This window comes from Salarias fasciatus, chromosome 19, assembly GCF_902148845.1.
Source record: "Salarias fasciatus chromosome 19, fSalaFa1.1, whole genome shotgun sequence".
NCBI classification, from domain to species: domain Eukaryota; kingdom Metazoa; phylum Chordata; class Actinopteri; order Blenniiformes; family Blenniidae; genus Salarias; species Salarias fasciatus.
In genome coordinates this window covers 24597727-24625131 of record NC_043763.1, presented here as the reverse complement: position 1 = coordinate 24625131, position 27405 = coordinate 24597727, and the positions used below count along the sequence as shown (strand labels likewise).

Below are 27405 nucleotides of genomic sequence, written 5' to 3'. Positions count from 1 at the left end.
TTTTGTGAGTGAAGAAAGCAAAAAGTCTGAATGTTTTTGGTGTGAACGTTGAGTTTGAGGTCTGAGCTGACGTCGGGTGAGGTGTGTGTGTGTGTGTGCGTGTGCGTGCACGTGCGTCTCGTCCAGCTTCCCTCTGAGGATCTGAGCCTCCATCTTTGTTTTCCTCTCTCATCTCCACTTGGTGTCAATGGAAGGAAAACCAGCTTCCATTTCTTCTTCTGTGGTTTCTTTCCTGGTGACTCACGTCGTCGTTCCTCTTCTCTTCTTAATTTATTGCTTCATGAAGATTTCACTGGATTTGTCATGTCGTAGATTTACATCGGAGCACAACCCACATCTCTCTTCTTCTTTCTCCCCCTCCTCCTCCTCCTCCTCTTTCTCATGTCCGATCTTCTTGTTTAGAGTCTCAACCGAGTTTGAGAGAAACGGGAGACTTGAGGGCTCAAGGTGAGGTTTAACCCCCCCCCACCCCCCACCCACCCCGTGACGGTGGGCTTCAGCTTGTGTTCGTCTGCAGCAGCATCCCCTCCGCCCCTCCCCCTCAGAGCGCTCCACCCCCTCCCTCAGAGCGCTCCACCCCCCCGGCCCGGTTGTCTGATCCAGATCTCTGCATAGCTCTGCAGGGTTTGCTGTGCATGGCCAGCTGTGCTGCTGCTGCTGCTGTTAGCATGTTAGCCTGTTAGCATGTGGGCTCCATCGCAGCATGAGCGTCCCGCCCCCCCCCCCAGACAGAACATACATGTTCAATATCGTCTTGTGAAAAACCCAGCAAGGCAGTAAGAAGCATTTTCAAGCTCCTCCTGCAGGTTTTTAACAGGTTTCCATGAATCCACTCAGTCATGTGTTGAGAAATCATTACATCAATTGAATTGCATTGAATTAAAAATAAATTGATAACAGAGGATGGAGTTTCTTCTGCTTTTGTTGACTTGAAGAAGTTAAAGTGACGCAATTCTCCACCTAGTGCTACAAAGTTGAATTACAGCAGTTTTCACTACATTTATCCAGTATTTTTCTGTTAAGATTTTCCAATAAAGTCAATATCGGAGTGAAATAGTTACCTGAAGTTACTTTCGGCCGTGCTTTAGGGTCTTTTGGCTGAAACAGAGTGGATGTCATGAGACAAGCAGGGTTTGAAAGTGTTTCTGGTGGGGAAAAAACTGATTTCTGCTTGAAGCTGCAATATGTAAGATTGAAACAGTTCCACATTCGCCCTCTAGAGGGTGCAGTGAGAGCTCTCTGATGGGCTCGGGACTCCGCCTGGTGGCGCAGAGCTGAATTACAGTCCGAGTGGAGAACAAGCGATCTGTTCAGTCTTACATATTGCACTATATTTTGACGACTTGTGCTTTTGGTGTGGGGACAGCTGTGGCCGAGGGATCGCTGAGGATCTGACCCCTGCGTGTGTTTGTGTGTGTGTGTGTGTGTGTGTGTGTCTCTCTCTCCCCACAGTCGCCATGTACCTGGGGATCAAAAAGGGGAAAACAAAGACAGTAAGCCCCGCTCCCTCAGATTCACTTGGAGTATGAGGACCACCAGCTCCATGGAGCCCTGCGACATCATGCGGGAGATTCGCAAGGTGCTCGACGCCAACAACTGCGACTACGAGCAGCAGGAGAGCTTCCTCCTGCTGTGCGTGCACGGCGACGGGCGCGCCGAGAACCTGGTGCAGTGGGAGATGGAGGTGTGCAAGCTGCCCCGCCTCTCGCTCAACGGCGTGCGCTTCAAGCGGATATCCGGATCATCCATCGCTTTCAAAAACATTGCTTCCAAAGTTGCCAACGACTTAAAGCTATGAACAAAATAGTTTAAATATATATATATATAAATACATACATAAATATATATATATTTAAGCTGTACAATCATCCAAGTAGCAGTTTCCAAATGTCTCTTTTTTAAAACAAAACAAAATCCAGAGTATGTATTGAATATTATAATGTATAGATTAAAGCTTCTGGCAATAATCACTGAATTACCTACTAACGGCCACACGGGGGCGACATAACCAGTTGAATATGATTTTTTTTTTTTTTTCATGCTGTGAATGTGGACGATGACGACAAACAAAACATTTCTGGTCTTATTTATTTCATCTTCTCCCCCCCCTCTCTCGTTCTCTCTCTCTCTCATTCTCTCTCTCGCTCTCTCTCTCTCTCTCCTGGAAAAAGAAAAAGGAAATTTACGTAGCGTTCAGTTTTCAGTGTAAATAATGTATCTTACTTTCAACACGGCTTCACCGCAGTACTCATTTTGTTTCATTTTTTTTTTCTTTTTTTGTATTTCGTTCAGATGTAGAGATGAAGCGGGGGTCTGTGTAAATGCCACATGGTTTGGGGGGGTCACTCATGTCTCAATTAAAGTGTCTGTCAACTGAACGTTGCGTCTCATTGCTTTCTTTATGAATGTGGAACTGTTCTGGGTGGAGTTTGCATGTTCTTCCTGTGTGTGTGTGTGTGTGGGTTTCCTCTGGTTCTCCGCCTTCCTCATGCCTGTCGGGTCAGTTGATGACCCTAAATCGCCCCTCAGCGTGCGAGTGTGGGTCCTTGTGTTGGCTTGAGAACTGTGATGTAAAACCCCTTCCCAGCCACAGGTGGCGCCATTGCAGCAGCTCCCCGCTGCCCTTCGGTTTAACCTCCAGACTGATCACTGAGAACAGCGCTGCTGCTTTCCCTGGAGATTCTTTTCCTTTTGGAACAATGAAAATTCTCTGAAACCCACATACTGGAAAATTAGAACCATTTCTAAATGTTTGATTTAGGATGAATATGAAATGTTCTGTAAACTTCTCAGTGCCTTGCTGTTCTCAAGGAGGGACGGATCCGTCCTCCTGAGGCTCCATTGGAAGTCCAGGGACCGGCCCTGCCCCCCCAGAGAATCATGTTCATCCCCACCCTCCACTGTTGGAGTCACTTGAAAACACCTTTGATGAAACATCCAAGAAGTGTCACTGCAGCAAGAACCTTTCAAACTTCCACAAGTTTAACCCAGAAATCCTCCGCGTTCAGTGTTGATCATTTCCAGTAATCACCTTCATATTTCATGCCTGAAACAGACTGGATTCAAACTTCCTCTAAAATGAACGTTTTGTTTGAGGTTTTCCTGAACTGCTTTGGTCTTCTCAGCTTCAACATGCTTGTTTCAGCAGAATCAAGTCAGTTTGTGTCCGAGAGTCTCCAGGATCTGAACCGACTCGTCTGCAGCGCTGAGGTGTCGTCACGTGGTGCGTTCAGGGACCGACTCCAGCAAGGAAATGGCTTCCAGCTGATGCAGTAAACATGAATTAACAGCTGATCTTCCTGGAGTCGCTGACGGAGTAAACATGAATTAACAGCTGATCTTCCTGGAGTCGCTGACGGAGTAAACATGAATTAACAGCTGATCTTCCTGGACTCACTGAAGGCATAAACATGAATTAACAGCTGATCAGTGATGAAGGGGAGTCGAAGCTTCAGTCTGCTTGAACCAGAATGTTTTATTCGTGTCAGATCTTCACCTTACAGGAACAGTTTCTTAAATACACAAACCCAAACTGCAGTACAGAGCATTCAGGACGGAGTCACTCATTCAGAGGGGGGCGGGGGTGGAGGGTCGTAGTAGTTATGGAGTTACTTCTGGGCGGGCATCAGGTCGTCGATGGACTGGCCCTTCTCCAGCCTCTTCTCCATGTCCACCAGCAGCTTGACGCCGTCCACCACCATCTGCACCAGCTCCACCTCGGAGAAGCCCAGCCGGTCGGCGTTGGAGATGTCGAAGACTCCGCCCACGGCGGCCGTGTCCACGCCCCCTGGAGACAGAACGGGTCAGTGAGGTCGGGACATTGACGCGACGCGGCGTGGATTCAGACGTCTGCTCACCGGTTCCTCGCTTCTGCAGGCGCAGCTTCTTCAGCACATCCTCGAACTTGGCGTGTTTGCTCATGTTGGGCAGCTTGACGTGGACGCCGGCGCGCAGCCCGGTGCCCAGGTTGGACGGGCAGGTGAGGACGTATCCCAGGTGCTCGTTCCACATGAAGGCGTGGCCTCGGTCCTTGAACAGGCTCTCGATCTAGACGACAGGAGCGGCGGTCAGTCAGGCTCGGAACAGCGGCGGCCGCCGGGGACGCAGGCCTCGCGTTTCCCCACTCACCTTTGTGAGCCCGGTGCAGAAGCGGGTGAACACCTCCCTCATGTTGCCGCCTTTCTGCATGGAGATGACGCGCAGGTGGTCCTCCTCGTTCACCCACACCAGGAACGTCTTGTTGTCATTGTGCCTGCAGACACGCTCAGGTTAACACAGTCGCACGCACACACGCGCATGTGTGCGCGGTGTAATGAAGCGCAGGGTTACCAGATGCCGCGGGCGTCGGGCCAGTCGCGGGCCCTCCCTGAGGCCAGCAGCAGAGGAGACACCGGCTTGTCAAACAGGAAGTGGTCGTCGATGAGCTGCTGCTGCTCGGCGTCTGTCATGTTCTTCAGGGCGTAGTATTTCCCCTTCAGGTCTCCGCTCAGAGAGTCCAGAGCTGCACACAAACACACACTGCAGGTTACACTCTGACCAGGTTCTCAGTGACAGGTTTCCTCAATCAGTCTTAATATAAAGGCATCTTATAGATTAAAATCCCAAAAAAAAAAAAAAAAAAAAAAAAAAAAAAAAATCACACTGTTGTCATTTCATAACGGAACATTGAACCAGTTTGTCGATAATTTGAACATTTTGTATCAAAGTTGGTTTTGTTGTTGGCCCAGCTGTTTGTGGTTTTGCAGCAGTGGACACTCGGTGAGGGGTTTTATGATTTACACTTGGTGACTTTCCTCCTGGAACTCCTGATTTCTGGGTATTGATCAGTGATTGGAAGCACTGCGTGTGTTTCACCATCAGCCACATGTTGTTCTACCTGCTCCCACTGGAGGGCGCCACTCTGCCACAGGACGGAGTCCTCCAGTGTCACGTTTCAATTCACGGAGCATCTTTGTGCTTCTTTACATAACAGTGTGTGGCGTGTGTGTGTGTGTGTGGTGTTACCCTCGATGGACAGGCTCTCCACGGCGCGGCGCTCCCCCCGGCTGCAGTGTGGCGGCAGGCAGAAGCCGCGGATGCTGCGTCCTGTTCGGACCCTGGAGCTCAGGACGTAGTTGGGGTCCAGGTCATCTCCTCCCTGAGAGAACAGACATGTCAGTCCAGGCTGAGCGCCCTGCCGGGGGGGTTGGGGGGTGGGGGTGGGGCTGGGGGGGGGGGTGGGGGGGTGGAGGCCGTACCTGCAGGTTGTCTGCGTTCAGGTCGGTCTTGTGCTTGTCGGACGGTTTGTATCCTCCGTGTCTGTCCTCGATGACGGGGTCCAGGAGGTCCTTGAACACCTCATATGTCTCCTCGTCTCCGGCCACGCAGCCCACCGTCATGATGAATGGGTGGCCTGCACAGGAGGTCAGAGGTCACACAGGGGGACAGGCAGGGGGCTGGGACACAGCATCCTGACTGCCTGACTGCTCTGGACTGTACTGGATTATCAACCCCGGTCTGACGACCCCGTCTACGGTGAAGCCGCTGGGTGTGGCCAGCCGCCTCAGCCGGACGTTCATGTCCCGGGTCAGGAACTTGGCCATGATGTGGTGCTGGAGGTCTGGAAGTCCTCCTCAGCAGGAGGCCTGTCCAGGGTCATCCTGGACATGCGCTCATTGCTGAACACAGACATCACCTGTCTCACTCTAACATCCTGTCTCACGTTCACGGTCAAACAGCAGATGACATAATAAAAGGAGCTGCAGATTATCTGCTGCTGCGTTATGCAATCCCTAATCTGCACGGCTTGCCCTGCAGGAGCTGAGCGTGCTGCGATAATGGAGGCCTGCTAGAGGACACGATGGAGGGCTAACTCTCCTCCCTCCACGTCTTTATCCTCTGTAAGGTCACAGTGCAGAAAGCGGCGGCCCGCGGCCCTCGGCGGGCGGGGCGGGGCGGATTACCTGGGTTATCCACCCCGGTCTGGATGACATCATCCAGGGTAAATCCGCTGGGGGTCTGCTTGTCCCGCAGCTGCGCGTACATTTCGGGGGTGAGGACCTTGGCCATGTGGTTGTTGTGTTTGCTGAGGTCCGGATACTCCTCCTCCGCGGCGAATTTCATCTTCAACTGGTTGTGCGTGTTACCGAAAGGCATGGCTGCTCCCTGAGCGGGGGGAGGGGATGGGGGGGGGGGGGGGGGGAGAAGAGACGGTGAGCGAAACGAACAAACCGCTGCGCCCGCACAGCAGACTTTACGGTACAGCACAAAGACGATGAAATGTCCCACAGCGCACGAGCCGCCTGAAGGCAGCACCGCTTCATTAGCTTAATCTCCTGCTTAGATTATATTAGCATGAACAATATGTCGCATTTTACCAGAAATCCCAGAAAAGACGCATTTCTGAATGAGATGAGCGGAATGGAGATGGATCCGTACCTGCTGTTGTCGGATTTGAGGGCTATTACTACTGGAGGTGGAGACAAATATTCCTATGTTGTTGTTTTGTTTGTTGTTGTTGTTTGTGGTGCCGATGAGCTCCAGCAGCAGCGGCGGCGTCCAGCGGCTCTCCGTCCGGAGCTCCGCCGCTCCGCTCGCTTTATAGCCCGCCGCTGCGCTCCCATTGGCCGCTATTTCTGCTCCATTCATTCAATTGGACGAGGCTCAGTCTGCTTCCTCACACTCGCGTCTCCCCGTTTATTCACATTTCCACACAACGACTACAATTAAAACCCACAATCAAATGACAGGCTGAAATAGACGGAGGTGCGCTCAAGTGAAGGATGTAAACCTGGTAATCAAGGGGGGAGGTGGGGGGGGGGGGCTGCGTTTAACCACTCATCAGAGGAAAATCACGTGCTTTCTGTTCCTACCGACATGTACATTAAAGATCATGGAGCATAAAACATGTATAGATCCCATCCTTCATATTTTCCCCCTGCAGCCCCTCAAACTGCCTGAAACAAAGGCTGTGCCCCCCCCCCCCCCACACACACACACACACACACACACACACACACACAAGCATCATCAAACATTCAGACACCAGCTGTCTGCTTTTCTGTTGCCCCGAAGGAGGATTTAAAACCCTCCCAGTACTACCTGGATCAGTATTTACAGTACTACTGACAGGGAATGTGCATTATTTTCTCTGTTTCACTGCTGAAACTTCACATTTCTTTGTTCCGGTGTGGATTTTGAACCTGACACGTTTTCTGTGCTGCTCAGCTTCTCTGATTTGTCTCAGATATTACATTTATTAATCCTAGTCAAGCATCGTGAGATAATTCACATGCAAAGATGGAGATTTCTATTTAAATACGTTTTAAATGGTAAATTGATTGTAATGGCCATCATTCCATAACAGGGTTAAAAATTGCTAAAATGGCTCAATTTAAAGCATATTCCAACCTCATGTGGCGGTAATTCCAGCATTGATATCATAAAATGATGATGTTACAGATATTTAGAGAACTGATTCCGGGGATTGAGCATAAGGAAACATAATCAGATTAAATGTGTCGGGGTTATTCCATTGTTCAACGCTCTGGGCGGGACTGAAGCCTCCTCCAGCTGGAGGCTGGATCCTGGACATTGTCTCCGGTGAAGATCCCCCGGTCACACGGCCTCCCTTTGTCCGTCCGGGCCTTTGTTTTCGTCGGATTGAGGCTTGGAACCGCATCCGGTCACGTAGGCTCCACTTCCCCCCAAAACAAGACCACGTGTGCGGGGAATGAATGGCCGGCTGTCACGGCGGAGCAGGCGTGCAGACCCCGGCCTCGGAGAGCTGAAAACACCCGGTTGCAGCGGACTCTTTCACCGCTGAGCGAGAGGAGGTAGGTGCCGGGGGTCCTAACGGCTCCGTGGCGGTTCGTTCACCGGAGGAAGCTTCTCGCGCGGAGGGTAACCGACGCTAACGGCAGCTAGCTTTAGCACAGTTAGCATCGTTAGCACGCCGAGCGAAACGACTTTTGAACAACTTCGAGCACTTTTTGCACTGCGACTTTCAATCATGTTTGACGTTTCTGACATTATTTAACAGACCAGTCAGTTATATTTCCAGTTAAGCTCGTACTTACCTTCATTTAGCGAACTTAAACCAGCCCTGTAGTAACTCGTGCTTAAATTGAAGTAAGTGAATAAAGCTTGAGAAGTTATCCTAAAGAGAAGTAACCCTTAACTACCGTATTTTCAATGCAGTCGGACATCTGTTCGTCTTCTTTCCTCCGATAAAAATCGTGAGTTGATCCGAGTTTACGAACCGCCTCTTGAACCAGCTTCAAACTGTCGCGTTTCAGTTTTTTTCACCGAAATTTGTACTGAATTGAATTAACGGTCACGTAGCCACGTGGTTACCATGGCAACGCGGGGTCGCGAATGTATTAAATAGGTTTATCTAAGAGACCCCCACGACCTCAGATTCATGTGGAAACTACATTAAATAATCGTTGCAGTGATTTAAACTACACAATGAATGAAAATATGGAGTTAAAATGACCACAAAGACACAAATCTCAGCCGTCAGACTGTAAGTTAATGCCACAGGAATACATGGAGGGTCCATCAACCCCATCCGTCCGTCCATCATCCATCCATCATCCAGTCATCCATCCATCACCCACAAACTCACCCATCCATTATCCATCCACCCTTCCATCCCCATCCATCCACCCATTCATCCATCCAAGGAAGCTCCACAGTGATCCAGACTGAGCACCAGTTATTGAAAATAAACTTTAAGACACAAAACGATTCAAAGTGACCACAAATGACCTTGGTTTGTCCTTCGTGCCGTAGACAAACGCCACCCATCATGAGCTTTGTGGAGTACTCGGACGTCATCCGGGATGGAGACGTGGCCATCGTTTACCTGAACCACACCTCCGCCATGCCCGTCAAGGTGCAGCAGGGCGCCCAGACGCAGACGCGCTACGGGGTCATCCGCCACTCCACCGACCTGATCGGCCGGCGCTACGGCTCCAAGGTCACCTGCAGCAAGGGCGGCTGGGTGCACGTGCTCCACCCGACGCCCGAGTTGTGGACGGTGAGCCTGCCGCACCGCACGCAGATCCTCTACACCACCGACATCGCCACCATCACCATGATGCTGGAGCTGAAGCCCGGCTCCGTCGTCTGCGAGTCAGGTAGGCGTCGCCGCCATCGTCCCTCCTACATGGTTCAGGTTTCTCCCAGTGCAGCTCTTTATTGGGATTTTTTAATGAACTTGATGAAGACGTGCGCGTGAGATTGAGGTGTGCTGAATCAGGGAGACGTTTGAAACATACAGGACGCTGGACCTCGAGGACCGGCGCCGCCTCCGCCGTTCTGCACCGTCTCATCCACCCCAGGATCCACCGGTCCGACACTCAGAGACCGTTAAGCCTCACCGCTTCAGGGGCAAGTCGCCGTCTGCAGTCACCCCTTCTTGTTTGTTGTAAACTAAAAGTTAGAAAGTGGCAAAGAAAAAAATGTGCGATGAAAATGTTTAAATATGCATAAAATCATGGGTAGAATCACCCTGGAAAACACTGAAAACTCTCACATTTAAAAACTTGTTCCAAGCATGTAGAAATCCATTCAAAATCCAAAAACACTGAAAATTCTTAAAGCATACAAAAACATACTTATAAATACACTCAAACCACAAGCAAGAATGCACTTGAAACTCACTGAACACTTGAAAGCATGCAGAAACGCATGCACACTTAAACATTCTTAAAGGTACAGTAAGTGAGGCTTTCCCATTGTTCACCTGTCATTGAAGAAACGTTCTCTTTAAACAATCGGTTGTCTCCATCCATAAATGTCTTGGTAGAGTTTTTTTTTACTTTCAAAGTGAGAGTTCTGGACGGAACAACTTCGGTGGGCGGGGCTGGACTGTCACACTTCCTGGTTCCAGAGCTAGTCATATGTGAGTTCCCGAGGTTGCCAAACAAGCAGCGCAGTGATCCGTATTTTGTGACTGAACCGTCAGCCGACTGGAGCGGCGTTGTGATACAGGTGTATGCGCATGACACCAGCAGAGTGCATGCGCACCCCGCGCCACTAGGTCGATTGCACCTCAACAGTCTAAACTCACTGAACGCTCTCAATCTGGCAACCTGCACGACCCTCTCTGGAGAGGACGAGGATGAGGGGGAGCGATGATATGTGGTGTGGTGTAATGTTACTTATTGGACTTTTGAAAACACGCTCAAACAAATGCAAAGATAAATTTGGCACACGTGCAGTAATGCGTTCAGAACACACTCTGACAGTCAAACAGGACACACACCAGCTGTTTGGGCTTCAGAGGTGCAGCGGTACAGATAACCCACGGTACAGTCCGGACCTCGGTTTTTGCGCCACGGTTTCGGTTCGGTACGCTACACATTTTGTGCATAAAGAGAACAACTTTTTCGCCCAAAAAATCTCCTTTATTTTGCTTGTCAGCAGAAACTGCATTTCACAGTAAACATTAACAAATAACATGATCACTGGTGTCCTGTATAATATCATGTGCTTCTCTCATGATAACAGATACTGAACAGAGTATTTTCAAATAATAAATTGCCTCTTATTGACTGCTTGTATACATTACACAGCAGTATAAACAGAAGTTTACCCACACCGGAGATTTAAACCAAGCTGCTGCCTCGTCAAAGTTCTGTCTCTCAACTCCTGCGCTCTTGCTGGACATGCCTTCTGTAAGTATGAGGCGCACTCAAAGTGGCCAGATTTGTTCAGTAAAATACGTGATAAAGTCGATGTGTTTGGAGCCACCGGGATGATCGGGGCATGCTGGGAGTCTCACCTGGGTTTGGGAGCAGAAAAGCCCAAAACAGCACTTTAGGAACAAGCAAAAAAAAAAAAGATAAATTATAATCCCCCAACTTACGACTGCCGACATGACAAGCAACTTTCAAAATAAGAAGCTGATAATTAGCAGACCTGGCAACTATTGCTGCACTTTGACCCGGCTACAGTTACACCAGCGTGTGAGCGTGAGCAGCAACACAACAGCAGCTGGCCGGTAAGCTCGCGGAGGGAGAGGGGTTTTTTTTTTTCCGTCCAGACAAGCGCATACACTAAATTCATGAGAGCAGGAGAGCCTCTCCGAGGAGCAGCCCTCCCCCTGAGGACGGCGCTTTCGCGTCCGGTGGAATTTGGGGGTTAAACGATGGGCTGGAAAGCAGCCGTGTAAAATGAATCACAAAACCGAAAAACCGCGGTCCATTAGGGCGTTTTGTCCTGTGCCCAGCGGACTGAACGGTTCAATGTTTTGCCGCAATGTTTTGCATCCCTATTGGACTTGTGTCCGTTTTTGTTTTTTTGTTTTACTTAAGTCAGATTGTTGGTGTGTTCTGGAGCTGAGCCTGCTGCAGTCCGGCCGACTCACACACTGCTCCGTTGTGCTCGTCTGCTGCATTTTTAATGAACCATGAAGACCATGAAGCACTGAATCCAGTCGTGGATCTATAAATACGCCACTGTAGCCAGTCAGACACAGGAATGTAACACTAACCACTTGTTTCTCAGTGTTAAAAATACAAGACATTAAACGGCAAAAGAATATTGAGCCTGAAGCTCATTTGGCTGATCCCTGAGATCGTTTCTGGAGGCAGGTTTTACTGCAACACCAGTCTGGATGCACCATCTGACGTGCGGCATCAGGTCCAGACGCTCGTCTTTCTGTCGATTCAGCTGAATCCGGATCGCTTCATGTGAGCTGGACGAGCTTTACAAGGCCGAGCAGAGCGAGAAGCATCCACACCTCAGAGTGCAAACAGCAAAGGTACACCTGTTATCTGCACAGCGACGGAGGTGCTGCATGAGTCAGCTCTGTGTGTGTGTGTGTGTGTGTGTGTGTGGGGTGGGGGGGGGGCTCTGCGGCGCCGATGCAGTGTTCAAGTGAAAATGGGAACGTCTCGTTGCGTGTGCTGTCCGTTCAGACGACAACGGTGCTCAGTCGCACCAGCTTCTTAAAGGGCTCTGTCGCCCTGGAAACGATCGAAATGCTTGTTAGCCAACCTTCTCTGAAACGAAAAGATAAAAACGGAAGTTTTTCACCTGAAACATCGTGTAAACGAGTCTGAGTCACATGGTTCCCTTTAATCTTCAAACAGTAGAGATGCTCTCCTGATATTTCAACAGTTCTTCATTGTGTCGAAAATGTGAATATGATTGGATAAATTGGAATACAATCCGACCGCGATTGGGCTGTGAGCCGCAGTTTGAACAAACCTGACGTCGGTTCATTTGAAGTGTGCTGTTGTGTCTGTGGTTGGTTGTTGCACCGGAGTGTTTAGAGGTTTAAGTTTAGCTTGAGATAAGAGCTCGTCCCGAATGTTTTCATCCTGGCCCATAAACGGAGATTCGGTGGACTGGAGCCTGACTGCTGATGACTGGGAGTGAAATAGTCAGATGAAGTGAGAAATGCTGCGTGAGGCAGATGCAGGAGTTCAGTCTTTTGTCCTGAATGGAGCTCAGTGCTGATGTGCTGAAGGACGGGCCGGTTTAAACCCCCCCCCCCCCCCGGTCGACGCCTTCCAGCCTCCTCCAGATGTTTTCACCCCCAGACCCTCAGCTGCCGGCGCTGAGCATCATGGGATTGCTCCAGATGTGTCTGTCGTTACGTAACGTGGCCGTCTTGGTTTTATTTCCCGTTTCTGCGCTCGCTGCCTTCACTTCCACTTCTCTCACCGTGATCACGGCGAGCGTGTCGGAGTGTTTTTGGGCTGCGGCGCCCCAGGGACGGGTGGGGGTGGGGGTGGGGGTGGGGGTGTTGGGGCCGGCGTGTGTTTGCTGCAGTGCCTCGTCATGCTTTATGGCCCGCCGCCCTGCGCATGTCGCGGTATGGATCGACTGGGTGTGTCGTGTGGGGGCTGGAGGGGGCCTGGAGGGGGGTGGGGGTGGAGGGTCTCTGGTGATGGATGAGCTCAGGCTACAGTCTGATTAGTCAGCACTCAGGGCTGCAGCCTGCAGAGGAGCCTTGCTGTCCGCAGTCCGTCACGCTGCTCCACGCCAGAACATGCAGGAAACGGAAACGAGGCGTCTGACAGCAGATGAAACGGCCTCTATTAAACGGCCGTTTGATCAGCGCTAATCGGCCTGCGTTAGCGTTGTGTGTGTTTGTGTGTGTGTCAGCTCAGAGCTTAGAGGTGATAATGCTCCCGATCCGTCCGGCGGGGCTCAGGCGGCGTCCGCTCTGCTACCGCAGTCACCTGGTGCTTCCTGAAGGTTCGCAGCTAATTATTCACACAGCCTCTCTGTGCCTTCACACCTGTGTGAGATCTGCAGTGCACACACACCCGCGAAGTGTTGAGGCAGAGCGAGGAGGCTGTCGGTTCAACAGGAGCATCAGTGTTTCTGACTGAATGAGTTCGATGCGGTGAAGCTGGGCTCGTCCAGAGCAGGAACACCGATTGTTTCACGTCCTCGTTCAACAGTAGAGAAACTGTCAGAGGGAAAACTGTTCCACCAGTCTGCTGCAGGATTTCACAGCTTTTCCACAGATACGAAGAGCAAGGCGTGCTCAGTGTGTGCGACAGGAAGCAAGTGGTTTTTGGTGTGTGGAGATTTAAACAGACTGAAATTCTCAGCTGCTCTCGGTGTGTGTGTGTGTGTGTGTGTGTGTGTGTTAGCACAGTGACTCACTTTTAAATTGGTTCGTTTTTTGAAACTAACGTTCATAAAAGTTTCCATTAATGTGAAGATATTTCGCCGGAAGATGTGTGAAGCTGAAGTCTGACAGTTGAAAAGTTCAGGAAACCACACGGGTAGCTCGGTCTTCGATGGTTTACATGACTGCTGCAGTTTTCACTTCTCTGCCGCGTCGACCGGACGCTGGTTTTGCTTCTCGCCGTCCTCGCCGCTCCGCACGGAGGAACCAGACCCAGAACCGAAAGCAGACGTGAGTCAAAGGTCAGATGGAGTCTCACGTCTGCATCTGCTTCCTCCTCTCCTTTTAAGGCCTGTGGCGGAGGCTGATTGCCGATCGGACGCCACTTCCTCAAATAAGATGAAGCTGTGAAAGAAGGCGCGATGGCGGCTGATTCAGTTCCACACCCGCAGGACCACGAGGTCCGAACTCGGCAGCCGTCCTGCCGGTTCCGTCTCCGGGTGAAGAGATGTCTGTGGTTGTCGAGCAGAGAAAGAACTCTAACAGTCCTTCACAGACAACACAGCAGACTGACAGCTCAGCCTCTCGTGGGCCCGATGGTCTGGACCATCAGTCACGTTTGGTGTCAGTGTCCAGATGTGACTGGCGACAGTTGTTTCTTTTCTCCAGTTCTTTTACAAGTTTCTCGTTCTGTACTCTTTTGTTTTCTGTTTTTTGCTTTAAATTCTGTTGTGGACTTTTATTTTTCTCTTTGCTGGATTTGACGTCTCTGAATGTCTCCAGTCATTTTCTTCTCTGTGGTGCTGCAGCAGCTTTCTGCTGCCAAACAGAGACATCTAGTGGCCACAGATTGGGGGATGTGTTTTGGTATAGAAATTAAAAAATGTTTTACCTGTTAAAACCCTCTCCACACTAAGGCATTTTTCTCGAAATTACTATTCCAGTTAAAATGAGTATATCTCTGCAACCACAAGGTCTATTTGAAAAGTTTGGTGTCAGTATAAAGATAACACGTGAGCTTTATGGAGAAGTGTAAAAATCGTATATGTGTTGCTGGATACGAGCAATAAGATGGCACATTAAATTTCAAGCCTCGCCCAAAAAAAACCCACTGTCAGCATGAGCAACTCACTGAAATGATGATGAATAAGCTATAATTCTCTTTCAAACCAAAGTCCAACATGTTGACATTGTTTCTGCAAAGACCTGCTCTGCTAAAGTGAAGCAGTGCAGAATTACAGAGGGTTTTCCAAAAAAGTTCATGCGAGGATGCCAAGGTGCCAATTCGGCACCATCTGTGCCATCTACATTTTCTCATGTGCAGTACGTAATATTCCATTTCTAGATCACTAATGGTGATGAGTAGAGTTGGATCCAACCATTTTTGGCATATTTTTGAAAATTCAGCTACACACACACACGCACAGAAACCCCCTATCTTATGTACTTAATTTCAAACAAAAAACACATGAAGCCACTACATTTTCAACACACATTTATTTATACTAAATATAAAAATATAAATAACCAAAAACAAGTCAAACCAATAGAAATATATAAAACACACATGAAAACAAGTGGAAAAAACCAGTATAACTAAAAATTAATTACACCGAAAAACCAATCCAATCCAATACAAATATATAAATAACAAAAACTAGTCAATTCAAACCATCAAACTATTTATAATTTTTGACTATTTACAAGTTTTAAAACAAAAACATCGTTTTATGTTATTCTCCATTGACTGCGCCCCCTAGTGGTGCGTTCCCCGTGCGCCATGCGCTCTGGTCAGATACACGGATCCTGCCCGAGTCTCAGGGCGCATGCCTGTATCTCAAAGACGGGTTGGCCGAGCTCGACAAATGACCCACCCCTGGATAGCTTGAAACCAATAGAATGCAGTCGTGCCCACGTGAAAATGACGGGCAGCACCTATGGCCAATCAGAACCAGCCAAACACGAGCCGTCACAACAGACGGGCTTCGTCATTGGAAGATCGTCAAGGCTTTGTGTGGCTCCTCAAATAGTCTATCAGTATCAAGACCACGTGATTTTGTTACCACGGAAGACATGTTTTTAAAAAGCGCTGTGGACGTACGGTAAAATGATTTCTAAGGAGAAACCATGAAGGTAATATCATTTTTTATAACTGGTTTCTGGCTGAGCGGTTTTTGTTTTGGCTGTGGAAACGCTGTTATCTCCCGAATGCTTCGGTTTAGGGGGTCGTGCTGTACATGGTTGGAATCGGCAGAGTCTGGGGTTTCGTTGGACATATAATATGTCCAGATTGAAAGCGGCGTTTCTGCTGTGGAGACAGAAATGTTGTACAAACGTTGCAGTTGTGGAATGTATCTACGTTTCACATGTTATATTTCATTTAGCTTTAGCTTTAGATGTGTTTTGTACATTGTCAAACGGTTTGTGCTGACTTGTAGCCTGGCTTCTTAGGTTTAATTTGATACCCAGCATGGCTATAATCTCTGTGATTAATGCATCTTTTATGACTGCTGTTGACGGGTAACAGTCACGAGGACCCTGATTAGGGTCCCCCCGGGTTTGAAGGGTTAAGATGATACATTTAGAACAAGAACAATAAACTCTAAATTTGTAAACCATTTTAAATAAAGCCCGATAAAAAACAGTTACTTTTTTTTGTATTTTTTGGGATAATGGTTTTATTCTGAAAGGTTTATGGAGAAAATGAAAAAATTAAAGACACAGATTCTCAAAGTTTTCCATATTTGACGTCACACGTTTATAGACCAGGTTTTTGGAAATGAGTCGGTGCTCTATGAGCCCACCTGGTAAAAAATTGGAGAAATGAATTGAAATGAAGAAAAAAAAGATGTTGAAATGAAACATGTTGTTAAAATCTACTGATAGAAGAACCCAACATGGTGGGAACGCCCGGGTTAAAGCACTGCGCTCCCGTGTGAGATGAACTTGAGCGTCCTGCTGACGCTGGAGGTTTTCCCGCCCCGCCTGGCCTCCGTCCACTTTTCATATCGGCGTGATCACGGAGGGAAGTGTCTCGGTCAGCATGTCGGCGTGCCGATCGATCGAACATGCAGATTGATTTCAGACGGAGCCTCTTCACACTGAACAGCCTGTGCGGCGGTCTAACAGAGGAGCAGAGTCGGGCTGTTTGGGAGGACCAGAACCAGAACCAGAACCAGAACCAGAACCAGGCGCTTTGCAGGTGAAACGCGTCTCGTTTTTCACCTTCCGGCTGTGAAACTGTTGAATGAAGCAGTTTGTTTCCCTTCAGCTTCACAGCTCAGTCCATCTTATTCTTCACGGTTTTGTGAAAGTAGATGAAAAGCCACTTTATGAGGAAATTGTGTTTTATGCTGGAAGGTGAAGGACTTTCTGAATAAACCATCTACACGTTATGGCCTTTTGTGTTTTGGAATTAAGTTTGATGGACATGTTACTAACAAGTTGTTCAGAGTCTTTTATGGGGTTGTAATTCACTGATTCACTGTTTTTAAGTGAAAACTCAGCATTTCTTGTGTTTTCCTCCCTGAGAAGTTTTGTGTTTACAAGTCAACGTTCTGAGAAGGATGCAGCGAGCGTGGCAGGCCGCTGAGACGGCGCCCGAAGTGTCCTGAAATCTGCGTTTTGAGTGGCTCTGAGCAAACGAACCCCAAAAACACATCGGAAGCTTAGTGTCTTCGCTGGAAGTGGTTGCCGTGGAAACGTGCCCCCCCGCTGCAGCCGTCTAAACCTGCATCAGCTTCACTGCACGGCGGTCCGGGCAGAACGAAGCCGTTCCGCTCCGGCGCTCAGCATTAGCATCTCCTGTCACCTTGGCGTAAACAAGCTAGCTCGCCTCTTTCTTGGTCACTCAGCAGCTCTCCCCTCGTTTTGTGTGGCGCTTTTTGAAAGTCCGTCCACACGTCTCCATCCATTGACCGTTGTTCGCATCCGCTCGCCATCCGGCGAGGTTTGAGCCGCTCAGAGTGCCGCTGTGGGGTAAACACTGTCCTCTTTGTCGCCTGGCGAACAAAGACGGCGGTGATGTAATGTCAGCAGCAGGAGGAGGAGGAAGGGGAGGGGAGGGAGATGGTCCCGGACCGCAGGGTCACGTGACGCCTTTCCCCTTCAGCGCTCCTTCAGTCTCTCCACATCAGCGGCCTTTGTTCGCAGCGGAGGAGCGTCCACTTCTGGACGGAGTGGCGTGAAGACGAGTGCGGCGCTGACAGGCTGACGGAGGGCAGAGAGAAGCTTTCATCCACCTTCTCAGCGCCAGCGTCTCTCTCCATCACCTGCTTTAATCTGAGGTTATTCCAGCAGAATATATGCTGAGATGGTGTTTTCACAAATAAACACAGAGATTAACACACTTTTAGCTAGAATACGTCATCAAATCTTTAAAATGAGCCCAGGGGGAAATGTATCACACACACACACACACACACACACACACACACACACACACACACACACACACACTCTCTCAGGTTATCTGTGTTGTTTATCACAGCGAATCAGTGATTACCAGGTCGTCGGTGTGAATGAGGATCGGTGAACTCTAGGGGTGGGACGAGACACAAATTTCACAGGACGAGATGTCTCGCGAGACTGAGTCCACGAGATCGAGACGACACGAGACGGGGGGGGGGGGGGGGGGGGGGGGGGGGGGTGCTGAGGTGTGGGGGGCAGCGCGGTACTCACATGCAGCGTCGGAGCATGGAGTGTCGGGTCGGAGTGCCCCTTGTACAGCCACGTTGCCCTCCGCTCTGCACTGCGCCCGATGCGGCTGCCTAGTTCCCCTATTCCCATTCAAACCGCGGCGCACAGACGACGCCATGACTGCATTTGCACTTCATGCCACTAGGTGCGCTGTTTGCATGTTCAACCTTATTTTACACAGACACCACAGAGGAAGAAGGGCGCCGCAGCCGCTGCAGGCTCTCTCTGCATGCTGTTAGAAAAAGAGTGTGAGCCGGTAAGACGTGGTAAAATGTGCATTGATGCGATGCACCGTTTTTTCAATAAAAGAGAAGAACTGAACGATCGTTTCCGCACATTTTCTTTACGTCGTATCAATTAAACTGTATCACAAGTAGTTTGTGGACTCAAAAGACCAAGATTCCTTGCAGATAGAACATGCGCAGAACAGTATTTCATGTCCTTTTCGACCGGACTTTTAAATATGAATATGAGCACATTCAGGGGTTTGCACGTGTTTATATGGCTGTGCGCCTTGTAATGTATCATTCCGTCAATATTCCAGTTAATAAAGAGTTTTTGCCTTGATATAAACGTACTTAATCTCGCGGCATTCGATCTCGCGAGATCTCGTGACACGAGATCTCGTCCCATCCCTAGTGAACTCTCCTGGTAAAATAAAGGTAAAATCCCTAAATGACCGTCCGTCTGTGGCGTTTCCAGGTACGGGCAGCGGCTCGCTGTCTCACGCCATCCTGCGCACCGTGGCGCCATCGGGCCACCTGCACACGGTGGAGTTCCACCAGCAGCGGGCGGAGAAGGTGGCGGAGGAGTTCCGGGAGCACCGCGTGGATCACCTGGTCACCGTCAGGAACCAGGACGTGTGCCGGGACGGCTTCGGCGTCACCGGGGTGGCCGACGCCGTCTTCCTGGACATCCCCAGCCCCTGGGAGGCGGTGCCGCACGCCAAGGCCGCCATGAAGAGACAAGGTCAGAATCAACCATCAGTACGTCTTTTAGTCTGAGGAAATCCAGCTCGGTGAAGAAGCTTTGATAAAAGACCGAACGTCTTCGAGTCAGCAGCTTGTTCCGACTCGTAACCGGGGCAGACGGGAACATCCAGGGTTTGGTGGTTGTGGTTTCTGGGTTTTCATGTGGAGGTGGGGCGCTCAGCGGTGGAGAATAAACCTGTTTTAGTCGGTGGCTGCCGGCTGCTCTGTGGATGAGTGTTTCCTGTCGTCTGGAGCGTCTGACCGCCGCTCCACGCCGACAGGACCCGTGTTGTTCTGAGTGACTCGTGTCCTGCAGGACTCGTGTTGTCTGACGGCTCACACATGCGGCCTCCGGCTCACAATCAGCACCACCTGACGATGACTCCTGCGTGACTCGGCCCGCAGCAGGAGCATGACTGTGACCGAGCACATTTTAAAATACCAGCCTATCAGCCCCCCCTCCCCTCGTGGCCCCGGGCTGCTGGCCCCGCGCTGCACTCACAGCCGCCATCGATCGCACCTCGCAGCTCATTAACTCGCCCTTGTGTCGTTTTCTCCGTCCGTGGCAACGCCACACAAACCGGGCTGCTGAGGCAGGAGCGGCGGCGGCGGCGTGTCCGGGCAGGTCGGAGACTCTCTGAGGGGGTCGCCAACCAAACAGGAAGTTGTTGGTGTTGAGAGCTCGTAGCCACTCGTCCTGGATCCGTTCACCAGCAGCGATGAGCAGGTTACCGAGAAGGTTTACTCGTAGTGAAAGAACAAGAGAAAGAGCACTGTTATTAAGAAGAACCAGCCTGCAGGCTCAGAGCTCCTCTTATGAGCTGTTCTTCTAAAAAGTAGTCTTGTTTCAAATCAAGCATACATTGACTCTTCGGTACCACTGAGTTACTGATTAACTCTTGAGTTAATAGACTCTTTCATTGTCTCCTGTTGCTGATGAATGATCACTCAGCAACACACCAGCAGGATACATGATCACAGTCTGGACGTTAGAGGAGGAAGATGCTCTGTAGTCTGATGTTAGAGGAAGATGCTCTGTAGTCTGATGTTAGAGGAAGATGCTCTGTAGTCTGATGTTAGAGGAAGATGCTCTGTAGTCTGATGTTAGAGGAAGATGCTCTGTAGTCTGATGTTAGAGGAAGATGCTCTGTCGTCTGATGTTAGAGGAAGATGCTCTGTCGTCTGATGTTAGAGGAAGATGCTCTGTAGTCTGATGTTAGAGGAAGATGCTCTGTAGTCTGATGTTAGAGGAAGATGCTCTGTAGTCTGATGTTAGCTGAAGCTGTATGATGCAGTGGGATGAAGGTTAAATCTTCCAGCAGGTCAGATATTGATGTTAAATCCGCCGTGTTCCTCCTGGAGGTTTCTCTCTGGATCACCTTCCTTCAGACTCGCTGCGACGCCGCAGACAGTCTGACTCCTGTGAGAATTTCAATATTCCCGATGCACTTAAATGCAGCGTGACTTCACAATATAAACCCCAATATGAAGAGGAATGCAGGATGCTGCCCTGCAGCTCTCCCACCTCCTCCTCCACTCCCATGTATGGTGCCCCACACACACACACACACACACACACACACACACACACACACACACACACTGAGATACAGATAAATAGCAGGCCGATGTGGCGGGGGAAGCGTCCCATGACCATACAGGGCGATGCTGCGGAGCCGGGCTCCGTAAGGAGCGGCTTGTTTTGCTCTCCGGCGGTCGGACTGGATGTTTCCTCCAGCGAACGCCGACACAACGAGCCGGAGAGAGTTTGAGATGCCGAGGAGCCGTGAGCCTCATACTGAGCAGCCTGTCTGTGAGCAGATTTACATAAGAAATGCTGCTGTGTTCTCAGGCAGGTCAGTGGGGGCGAGGGGGGGGTTGGGGCAGGGGGGGGGCTCCACCAGGACTTATTAGACACAGGAGTCAGTGTTACCCCAAATGCACCGCACACCCAGGGCGCCCCTCGCCCTGCATTGACCCCCACTCTGTCTGACCTCTAAGGATTAGTGATATTGTCTATTTGAAACCTTGACACCTCGACATTGTTTTCAGTGTTTCTGTCATTTCTGTGTAGACGTCAAACTTGTTCTGAACAGATTCATTTTCACTTCAGGACTTGTGCCGTAAACTGGGCCCCCAAAAAAAATCCCAGCTGACCTCAGCTGTGTGAATGACCAGATGAAGGAAACAACCTGTTCAGGTTTATTGAGTAGACAGAGTTTACAGCCACCTGTCATGTAGATGATGAAACCAATCGTCACACATGAGCCAGCAGAAAAAGGAAAAACTTCGCGAAGGAGTGAAGGAGCAACTCCTGGGCGGGGTCACGTCATAACAGACGTCTCATGCTTTTTAGTCCTGTCAGAATGGAAATAAGTAACCAGTCCGGTGAATAAAAGCCATTCATGTGAGGTTTTCCCGTGCTGGCTGCAGAGTGAGGGTTTATTTCTTCATCACTGAGGCCCAAAGCTTCTCAGAGGAAATGAACCGTTGCTGGGAGCCGATTCTCTGCAGCGAACTCAATGTGAGACCAGAGGCAGTGAAATATTGCCCACTTTTCTGTTTTTTCTCTTCTTCCCTCCCTCTCCAAGTTGTAATTCTCCTCATGCTTTGGCCTTCTGCCCAGGAATCAATGCAGAGCTCCCCCCAGCTCTCCTCCCCCTCCCTCCCCCTGACTCCCCCCACCCCTCCCCCTCCCTCCCTCCCTCCTCTCTAAGTGATATTATTATGCAAGCATAAAGCAAACATGTCCTATGAACTCAAACACTCAGCAGCCCCAGCTTTACAGCGTTTCTGTCCCGTCTGCAGCGGGACAGCTGATGTTGGACGGACGGACGCCCCCCCTCCTGTGTAACCGTGGACCAGGCCGCTCCCTGTGCGTCCGTCCCGGTTGCTAGGAGACCGTTAAGTTGTGTGTTTGTGGCGGTGTCGGAGCAGAGCGCCGGCCATCCCAGACACCCCGAGTCTCTCTGCTCGCTCCATTTCTGGCCTCGCCTCGCCTCCACCGCCTTTTCATGAGTCTGACGGTGCGTTCAAGAGCGGCCGGGAAGCGGGAGAGTCTCGCTAAATTATACATCAGACTGGGAAAACGGGAAGCTTTCCAGAGCGCCGAGAACACTGGACACGGCTGCATTTGTGAATCCTCATGGTTCTTTCCTCATAATGAATGAACCAGTCCTGCCTCAGATGACGTGAAAACAGCTGAACTTCTGCAGCTCAGCCAGTGTGAAAGAAAACAAGATAATTCTCTGTTTAATGTGGATGAAATGGGCTTCTCTTTACTTTTAATGGGATTGACTTATTCAGTGTGAAAAACCATGAAAGTTCCAGACCTATGAAAGTATAATTGTTGGTGAAAATTTTGACTGAAGATGAAAAACTGAATTTGCCTTCTGAGTTGTAAAACCTTTTCCTCCTCAGAAAGCTTTTTTGCGGATGATTTGTTGGTTTATATTTTCACTTGGAGTTTTAAATGAGGCATCGGAGAGCTCTTTGAACCTCAGGCCCAGTTTACAGTGAAAACTCTTCACTTTTGAAAAGTTTCATGTTCGAACCTGGTTAGCATGAGCAGCAGCAGCCTTTCAGAAAGGTCTCGTTTCCATCGCGACAGAGTCGGAGCATTTTCAAAAAGTTGCATTTTCAGGGATTCCGAAGACCATTGTCGTGAAAACAGACGCCAAGGACGCCGCCCAGACCACAGCTGGACCGCAGCTGGCCTCAGACCTGCTGTTGACGTTAGTTTGTTCAGGCAGAAGCGTTTTGACGGCCGTCGCTGCGCTGCGAGTTCTCCGGAGAGCGGCCTGCTTCAGAAACGCTCCCGACTTCAAAATAAAATGTCCTGAGCCGCTTCCCACCGGCTGAATTCTGAGAGGCGCGTCGGGCCCCTTCAGGTGTCGAGGGCCCCGGACCCCCGATCGGGACCCTCTTAGTTGCAGGACTCCGTTTGTTTCTTCAGCCCGAGACTCGTCCGCCGCAGCTGCGCCGCTCAGGCGCATTCCTGGGTCTCCGGGTCAGCCGGTGAAAGTGTTCTTGGCCGGCCGCCGCGGCTTCCCGCCGTCTCCACCGCGGGGTTCCGCTCGAAGAGGAGAAGGCGCCGCCGGCAGGTGATCCCAGCTCGTTAAGACGCCGTCTCTTCCCTCTCGTGATCCTCCGCCGGCGGAGTGGGGCCCCGGGTCGCTGGATCGTTTGGTCAGGAAGAGAATCTGCTTCAGAACGGCTCCATGGTGCAAGAAAAACTCGGTAGTACGGCGGGTTCCCTGGAGTCAGATCCAGTTGACTCGGCCCGTGGTGGAAAACAGCTCTGGATGATTTATCTTTGGGATGTTTTCAAGCACCGTCTCCTCAGACGGAGAAATAAAACCTTTGACGGTCTGAGAAGGTTTGATTCCCTCCAAGGAGTCTCTCCATAAATATCCAAGCAGGGATTGCAAACAGTGTCTTTTTTTTTTTTTAACTGTAATCTCCATTCATAGATCAGTACACTGCTGAGAAAAGTGAAGCTAAATCCACTGAAACCCTCAAACCTGATTACATGAAGTATTTGATCAGGTAAAGAAAAACGCCAAAACTATTGTCGGTACAGACTGGACAGAATCCTGATAAAATAGTTAACTTAATTAGCGCAACGTAGCAGCTAGCTACAAAATGAAATTCTGTACGTGTAAAAATGAAATGATTAAATATTAACTGTTTGATGCGTTTCGTAATGCTGCCATACTTTTTATTTCAAGGGACGTTTTTCTCTTTGACTGCTCATGTGATTCTAAGTGTACATCCCAGCTGGGACCACTAGGTGTCTCTGTGTGACACCCGACTGTTGCTGCAGTCCCACAGAAAAACAGCCATTACGACTGTATTTGATTGACAGAAGAAAAAAAATCCGCAGCAGAAATGAAAGTAAAAATGGAAACCAGAGTTAGAGACGATATGAGAGAAAGCTGAGAGGGACGGGAGGGAAGAAACTGTTACTGTGATGAAGAAAACAGACTAATGGAGGGTTAAGAACCATGACGGAAAGAGCCGAGGAACAAATCGACAGGAGGTTCGGGAACAGCAGCTGCTGGACCGGGATTATCTGGAAGACGTGTTTATTCCTCTCCATGACGGACGTGAGTTATATTCCAGGAGATACGGTCATTTATGTGGCGACGGTGTTTTTAATGCAGCAGCCGGCTGTCTGGCTCTGAGCCGCGAGGAGACGCTCTTTTCACTTCGAGAGTCGGAAAGTTAAAAGTTTTAATCTGCTGAGACGGCAGAGATGCAGACACTGAGATGTTGCTGGAAAGGGAGTGTGGCGGTAACTGTGGGGGGGTCACTGTGATAGTGGTGGTCCTATTTAGGAAGGGGCATTACGGTTATGGCGGTCTTTTTTGGGGGGCAGTGTTCTAAAGGTGGTCTTGTTTGGGGGAGGGGGCAGCGTTGTTGTGGTGGTCTTGTGTGGGGGCCAGAGTTGTGGTAGCGGTGGTCTTGTTTGGGGGCCAGTGTTCTAAAGGTGGTCTTGTTTGGGGGCCAGTGTTATAAAGGTGGTCTTGTTTGGGGGGCAGTGTCCTAAAGGTGGTCTTGTTCCCTGTCTGTCCTGCAGGTGGCCGCCTCTGCTCCTTCTCTCCGTGCATCGAGCAGGTCCAGAGGACGTGCCAGGCGCTTGCGGATCAGGACTTCGAGGAGATCAGCACCCTGGAGGTCCTGCTGAGGGTCCACGACGTCCGGACCGTCTCCCTCCCGCTGCCCGACTTCGGACAGGACTCCTCGACCCGGGACCCCCCTTCCGACTCCACCGCCGCCCCTCCAAACCCCCCTGCCGTCACCTTGAAGACCACCACCCCGCCCAGAGAGATCCCGGGACACACGGGGTACCTCACCTTCGCCACCAAGCCCAGAACCTGAGGCGGAGGAGCGGAGAGTTCCCTCTAATGCCTTCTGAGTGCGAGATAATCCAGCGGGGGGCTCCAGGCTCCTCCACCGCCCGCCTGGCACTGCAGGATTTACAGTCCTGTTACATCATGTTGCACTCCGTCACCGGTCTGTCACATGAACCAAGCAGGAGAGAAACTACTCTGTGATTTCTGTTCAGATTTATGCCGTGAAAACAGGCCCCAACTTTTCAGTCATCTGTTTTAGTCAACAATGTTATCATGTGGGGAACATACTTTTATTTTTTTGTTTAACACGTTTTTTTCACTTTTGTATCAAAGTAAATACAATAGATGTGAAAACATCATGTCTTCTTTCATTCTGCCTGTAACTTACTGAAGTAGCTGAACAACCGAGAAAAAGTGACTTATAGTCTGGAAAATACGGTAATCCAAAAAAAAAATCTTCTCCCTAACCCTGTTCAAATGGTAGTATTGTTATTCATCCTCACATCTCCATGGTAACCGTCAAGCGGCGTCCGATAGTGTCACTGAATGCCTGTAATCACAGCAAATGTTACCGAAACACAAACTCGTCTGAATCCCGTCTCGTTGGCAGCTCAGGAAATCGGCCCGACGTCTCAGTCAGAGCAGACCTGGTGGCGGCGAGTTCGCCTAACTTCCTCCATTCAGCCCCGAAAAGCCTAAAAACCGGCGAATTGAAGGTGGCGGCCGTCCTGCAGGGTTTAACTGTGCCACCTATTTAAGAGCAGCGCATCCATCTGCAGCTGACAGCCGAGCATCTGCCAGCGAAAAGCCAGGCGTGCTTTAAAGCTCTCGCACAAAGTCCTGCTTCACTCCTTCACTCTGACTCCGTTAGAGCGCCGTCGGCCTCAGAGCGCCGTCAGACTCACATTCTAAGTTGATCTATAAAATGGCTACTCTGCTGAAATCAACAGGCAATCATTCAGATTTTAATCATGATAAAGTCTTGATGCAGTACTTGTCGCTTTCCTAGATAAACCTGCAACCAACAGTTATATTTATGATCTCATGTAACAACTTTTCCAATATATTCATATATTTTTATGCTTTATGATGAATTTATCCAAGAGAAATTTGTCCATGGTTTTAATTTGTACGGCAGAGGCCCTTCCTCGGGTCCCTCAAACTCAAGGGTGTGAAAATTGCCGTATTTCTCAGAATACAAGTCATTTTTTTGTTATTTGCCCGCTCACGCAGCTTTGATATTAAGAAGTGAAATATGTATCCAAATATAGGGATGTCCCGATCGGATCAGTGGATATCAGATCGGGGCCAGTATCAGCAATAATTGATCAGTTATCGACAAATCCAGCCGATCGCCTCGCCGATCTTTTTAACGTCGGCCGCCGTCGACTGAACCCCGTTTGGAACCTGTCAGCAGAAGTGCAGTCCAACTTCGGTTGTCTGCTCCGTGCGTCACCTGATCACCGCTGTGGTCCCCGATTGGAGCATTTTTAAGCAACAGAATTTTTCCAGGAACCAGCGGGGCAGTTTGTGGAAAGACCTTAACGAGGGATTAACAGTTTTTCAAAATAAAATGGAATGCAGACCGAAATATTAATGTAGATCCTGATCTCAATATATTGATCGGTACATACCGTGTTGAACCACTAGATGTCACTGTATGACAGCAGAAAGCAGCTACTGCACCATCAGTGAACATTAATTACAGCTGGATTTGTCGGACGCACCAAGAAAAATGTCTGAACACTGTTTTCACAGCATGTTACGGTGTGAGGAAGCTGTGAAGGACTTCAGAAAAGCAGAGGAACTCTTACTGCAATGAAGAAAACTGAGAAGGCTGTTCGGATAAAACCTGAAGGACAAACTGACAGAAGGGTCTGGAGCACAGACATCTGGACACGGATGATTTATCATACGTGACTTCAAATCCGGACAATATGTTAACGAAACAAAACTACAACAAAGATATAAAAACTCAAGGACAAAATGTATGGAGACCTTAAATCTGTAGAACAGCCTCTTTGAAGGAAACACTTCCTTTTTTTATTGCGATGTAAAAAAAAAAAAAAAAAACCCTGAAGGCCTAACTGAGCACCTCTGCTACACATTTAGTAAAGAATCTAAACCCAAAGGGAAGGAGCAGCGACCGTCTCCATGTCCTCGCTGTTGATGAGAACAGTTGAAGCTCAGCTGGACTGAATATCTTGGCTCCTTCTTGACTTGGTGTCATCACCGGCCTCCTGAAACACGAGGCGTTGTCGAGTTTTCTCGGGTCTGCTTTGAGTTGGACTCTGGTTGT

The 27405-nt window shown here is 49.6% G+C and overlaps 3 protein-coding genes across 25 annotated transcripts in view; 2 read left to right on the top strand and 1 right to left on the bottom strand.

Annotated features, from left to right (window-relative positions):
• mark3a (MAP/microtubule affinity-regulating kinase 3a) overlaps window positions 1-2378 on the top strand; it is a 44187-nt gene extending 41809 nt beyond the window's left edge. For 5 of the 21 annotated variants that reach the window (XM_030117742.1, XM_030117745.1, XM_030117743.1 and 2 more), the window contains 2 exons: window positions 403-447; window positions 1453-2378. In XM_030117742.1, coding sequence (XP_029973602.1) covers window positions 403-447; window positions 1453-1798 — 391 coding nt within the window. In that variant the 3' untranslated portion in view covers window positions 1799-2378. The remainder of the gene's footprint in view (window positions 1-402; window positions 448-1452) is intronic. The other 16 variants (XM_030117752.1, XM_030117749.1, XM_030117751.1 and 13 more) reach the window with 6 other exon arrangements.
• Window positions 2379-3454: 1076 nt separating this feature from the next.
• ckba (creatine kinase, brain a) lies at window positions 3455-19467 on the bottom strand. Of its 3 annotated transcripts, none has more exons than XM_030117761.1 (8): window positions 19445-19467; window positions 5943-6144; window positions 5238-5392; window positions 5005-5137; window positions 4330-4501; window positions 4129-4252; window positions 3858-4047; window positions 3455-3787 (listed from the first exon to the last, which is right to left on the bottom strand). In XM_030117761.1, exons 2-8 carry the CDS (start codon window positions 6133-6135, stop codon window positions 3609-3611), a joined length of 1146 nt encoding a protein of 381 aa, XP_029973621.1. In that variant the 5' UTR covers window positions 6136-6144; window positions 19445-19467; the 3' UTR covers window positions 3455-3608. The 3 variants fall into 3 exon arrangements, with proteins under 3 accessions (XP_029973621.1, XP_029973620.1, XP_029973619.1); XM_030117760.1 differs by lacking the exon at window positions 19445-19467 and adding an exon at window positions 9398-9404; XM_030117759.1 differs by lacking the exon at window positions 19445-19467 and adding an exon at window positions 6418-6566.
• On the top strand, window positions 7558-25928 carry trmt61a (tRNA methyltransferase 61A). Its single transcript, XM_030117762.1, has 4 exons — window positions 7558-7814; window positions 8776-9122; window positions 18980-19246; window positions 24830-25928. The coding sequence occupies exons 2-4, from the start codon at window positions 8792-8794 to the stop codon at window positions 25129-25131; spliced, it is 900 nt and encodes a 299-aa protein (XP_029973622.1). The 5' UTR covers window positions 7558-7814; window positions 8776-8791; the 3' UTR covers window positions 25132-25928.
• The last annotated feature ends 1477 nt before the right edge of the window (window positions 25929-27405 follow it).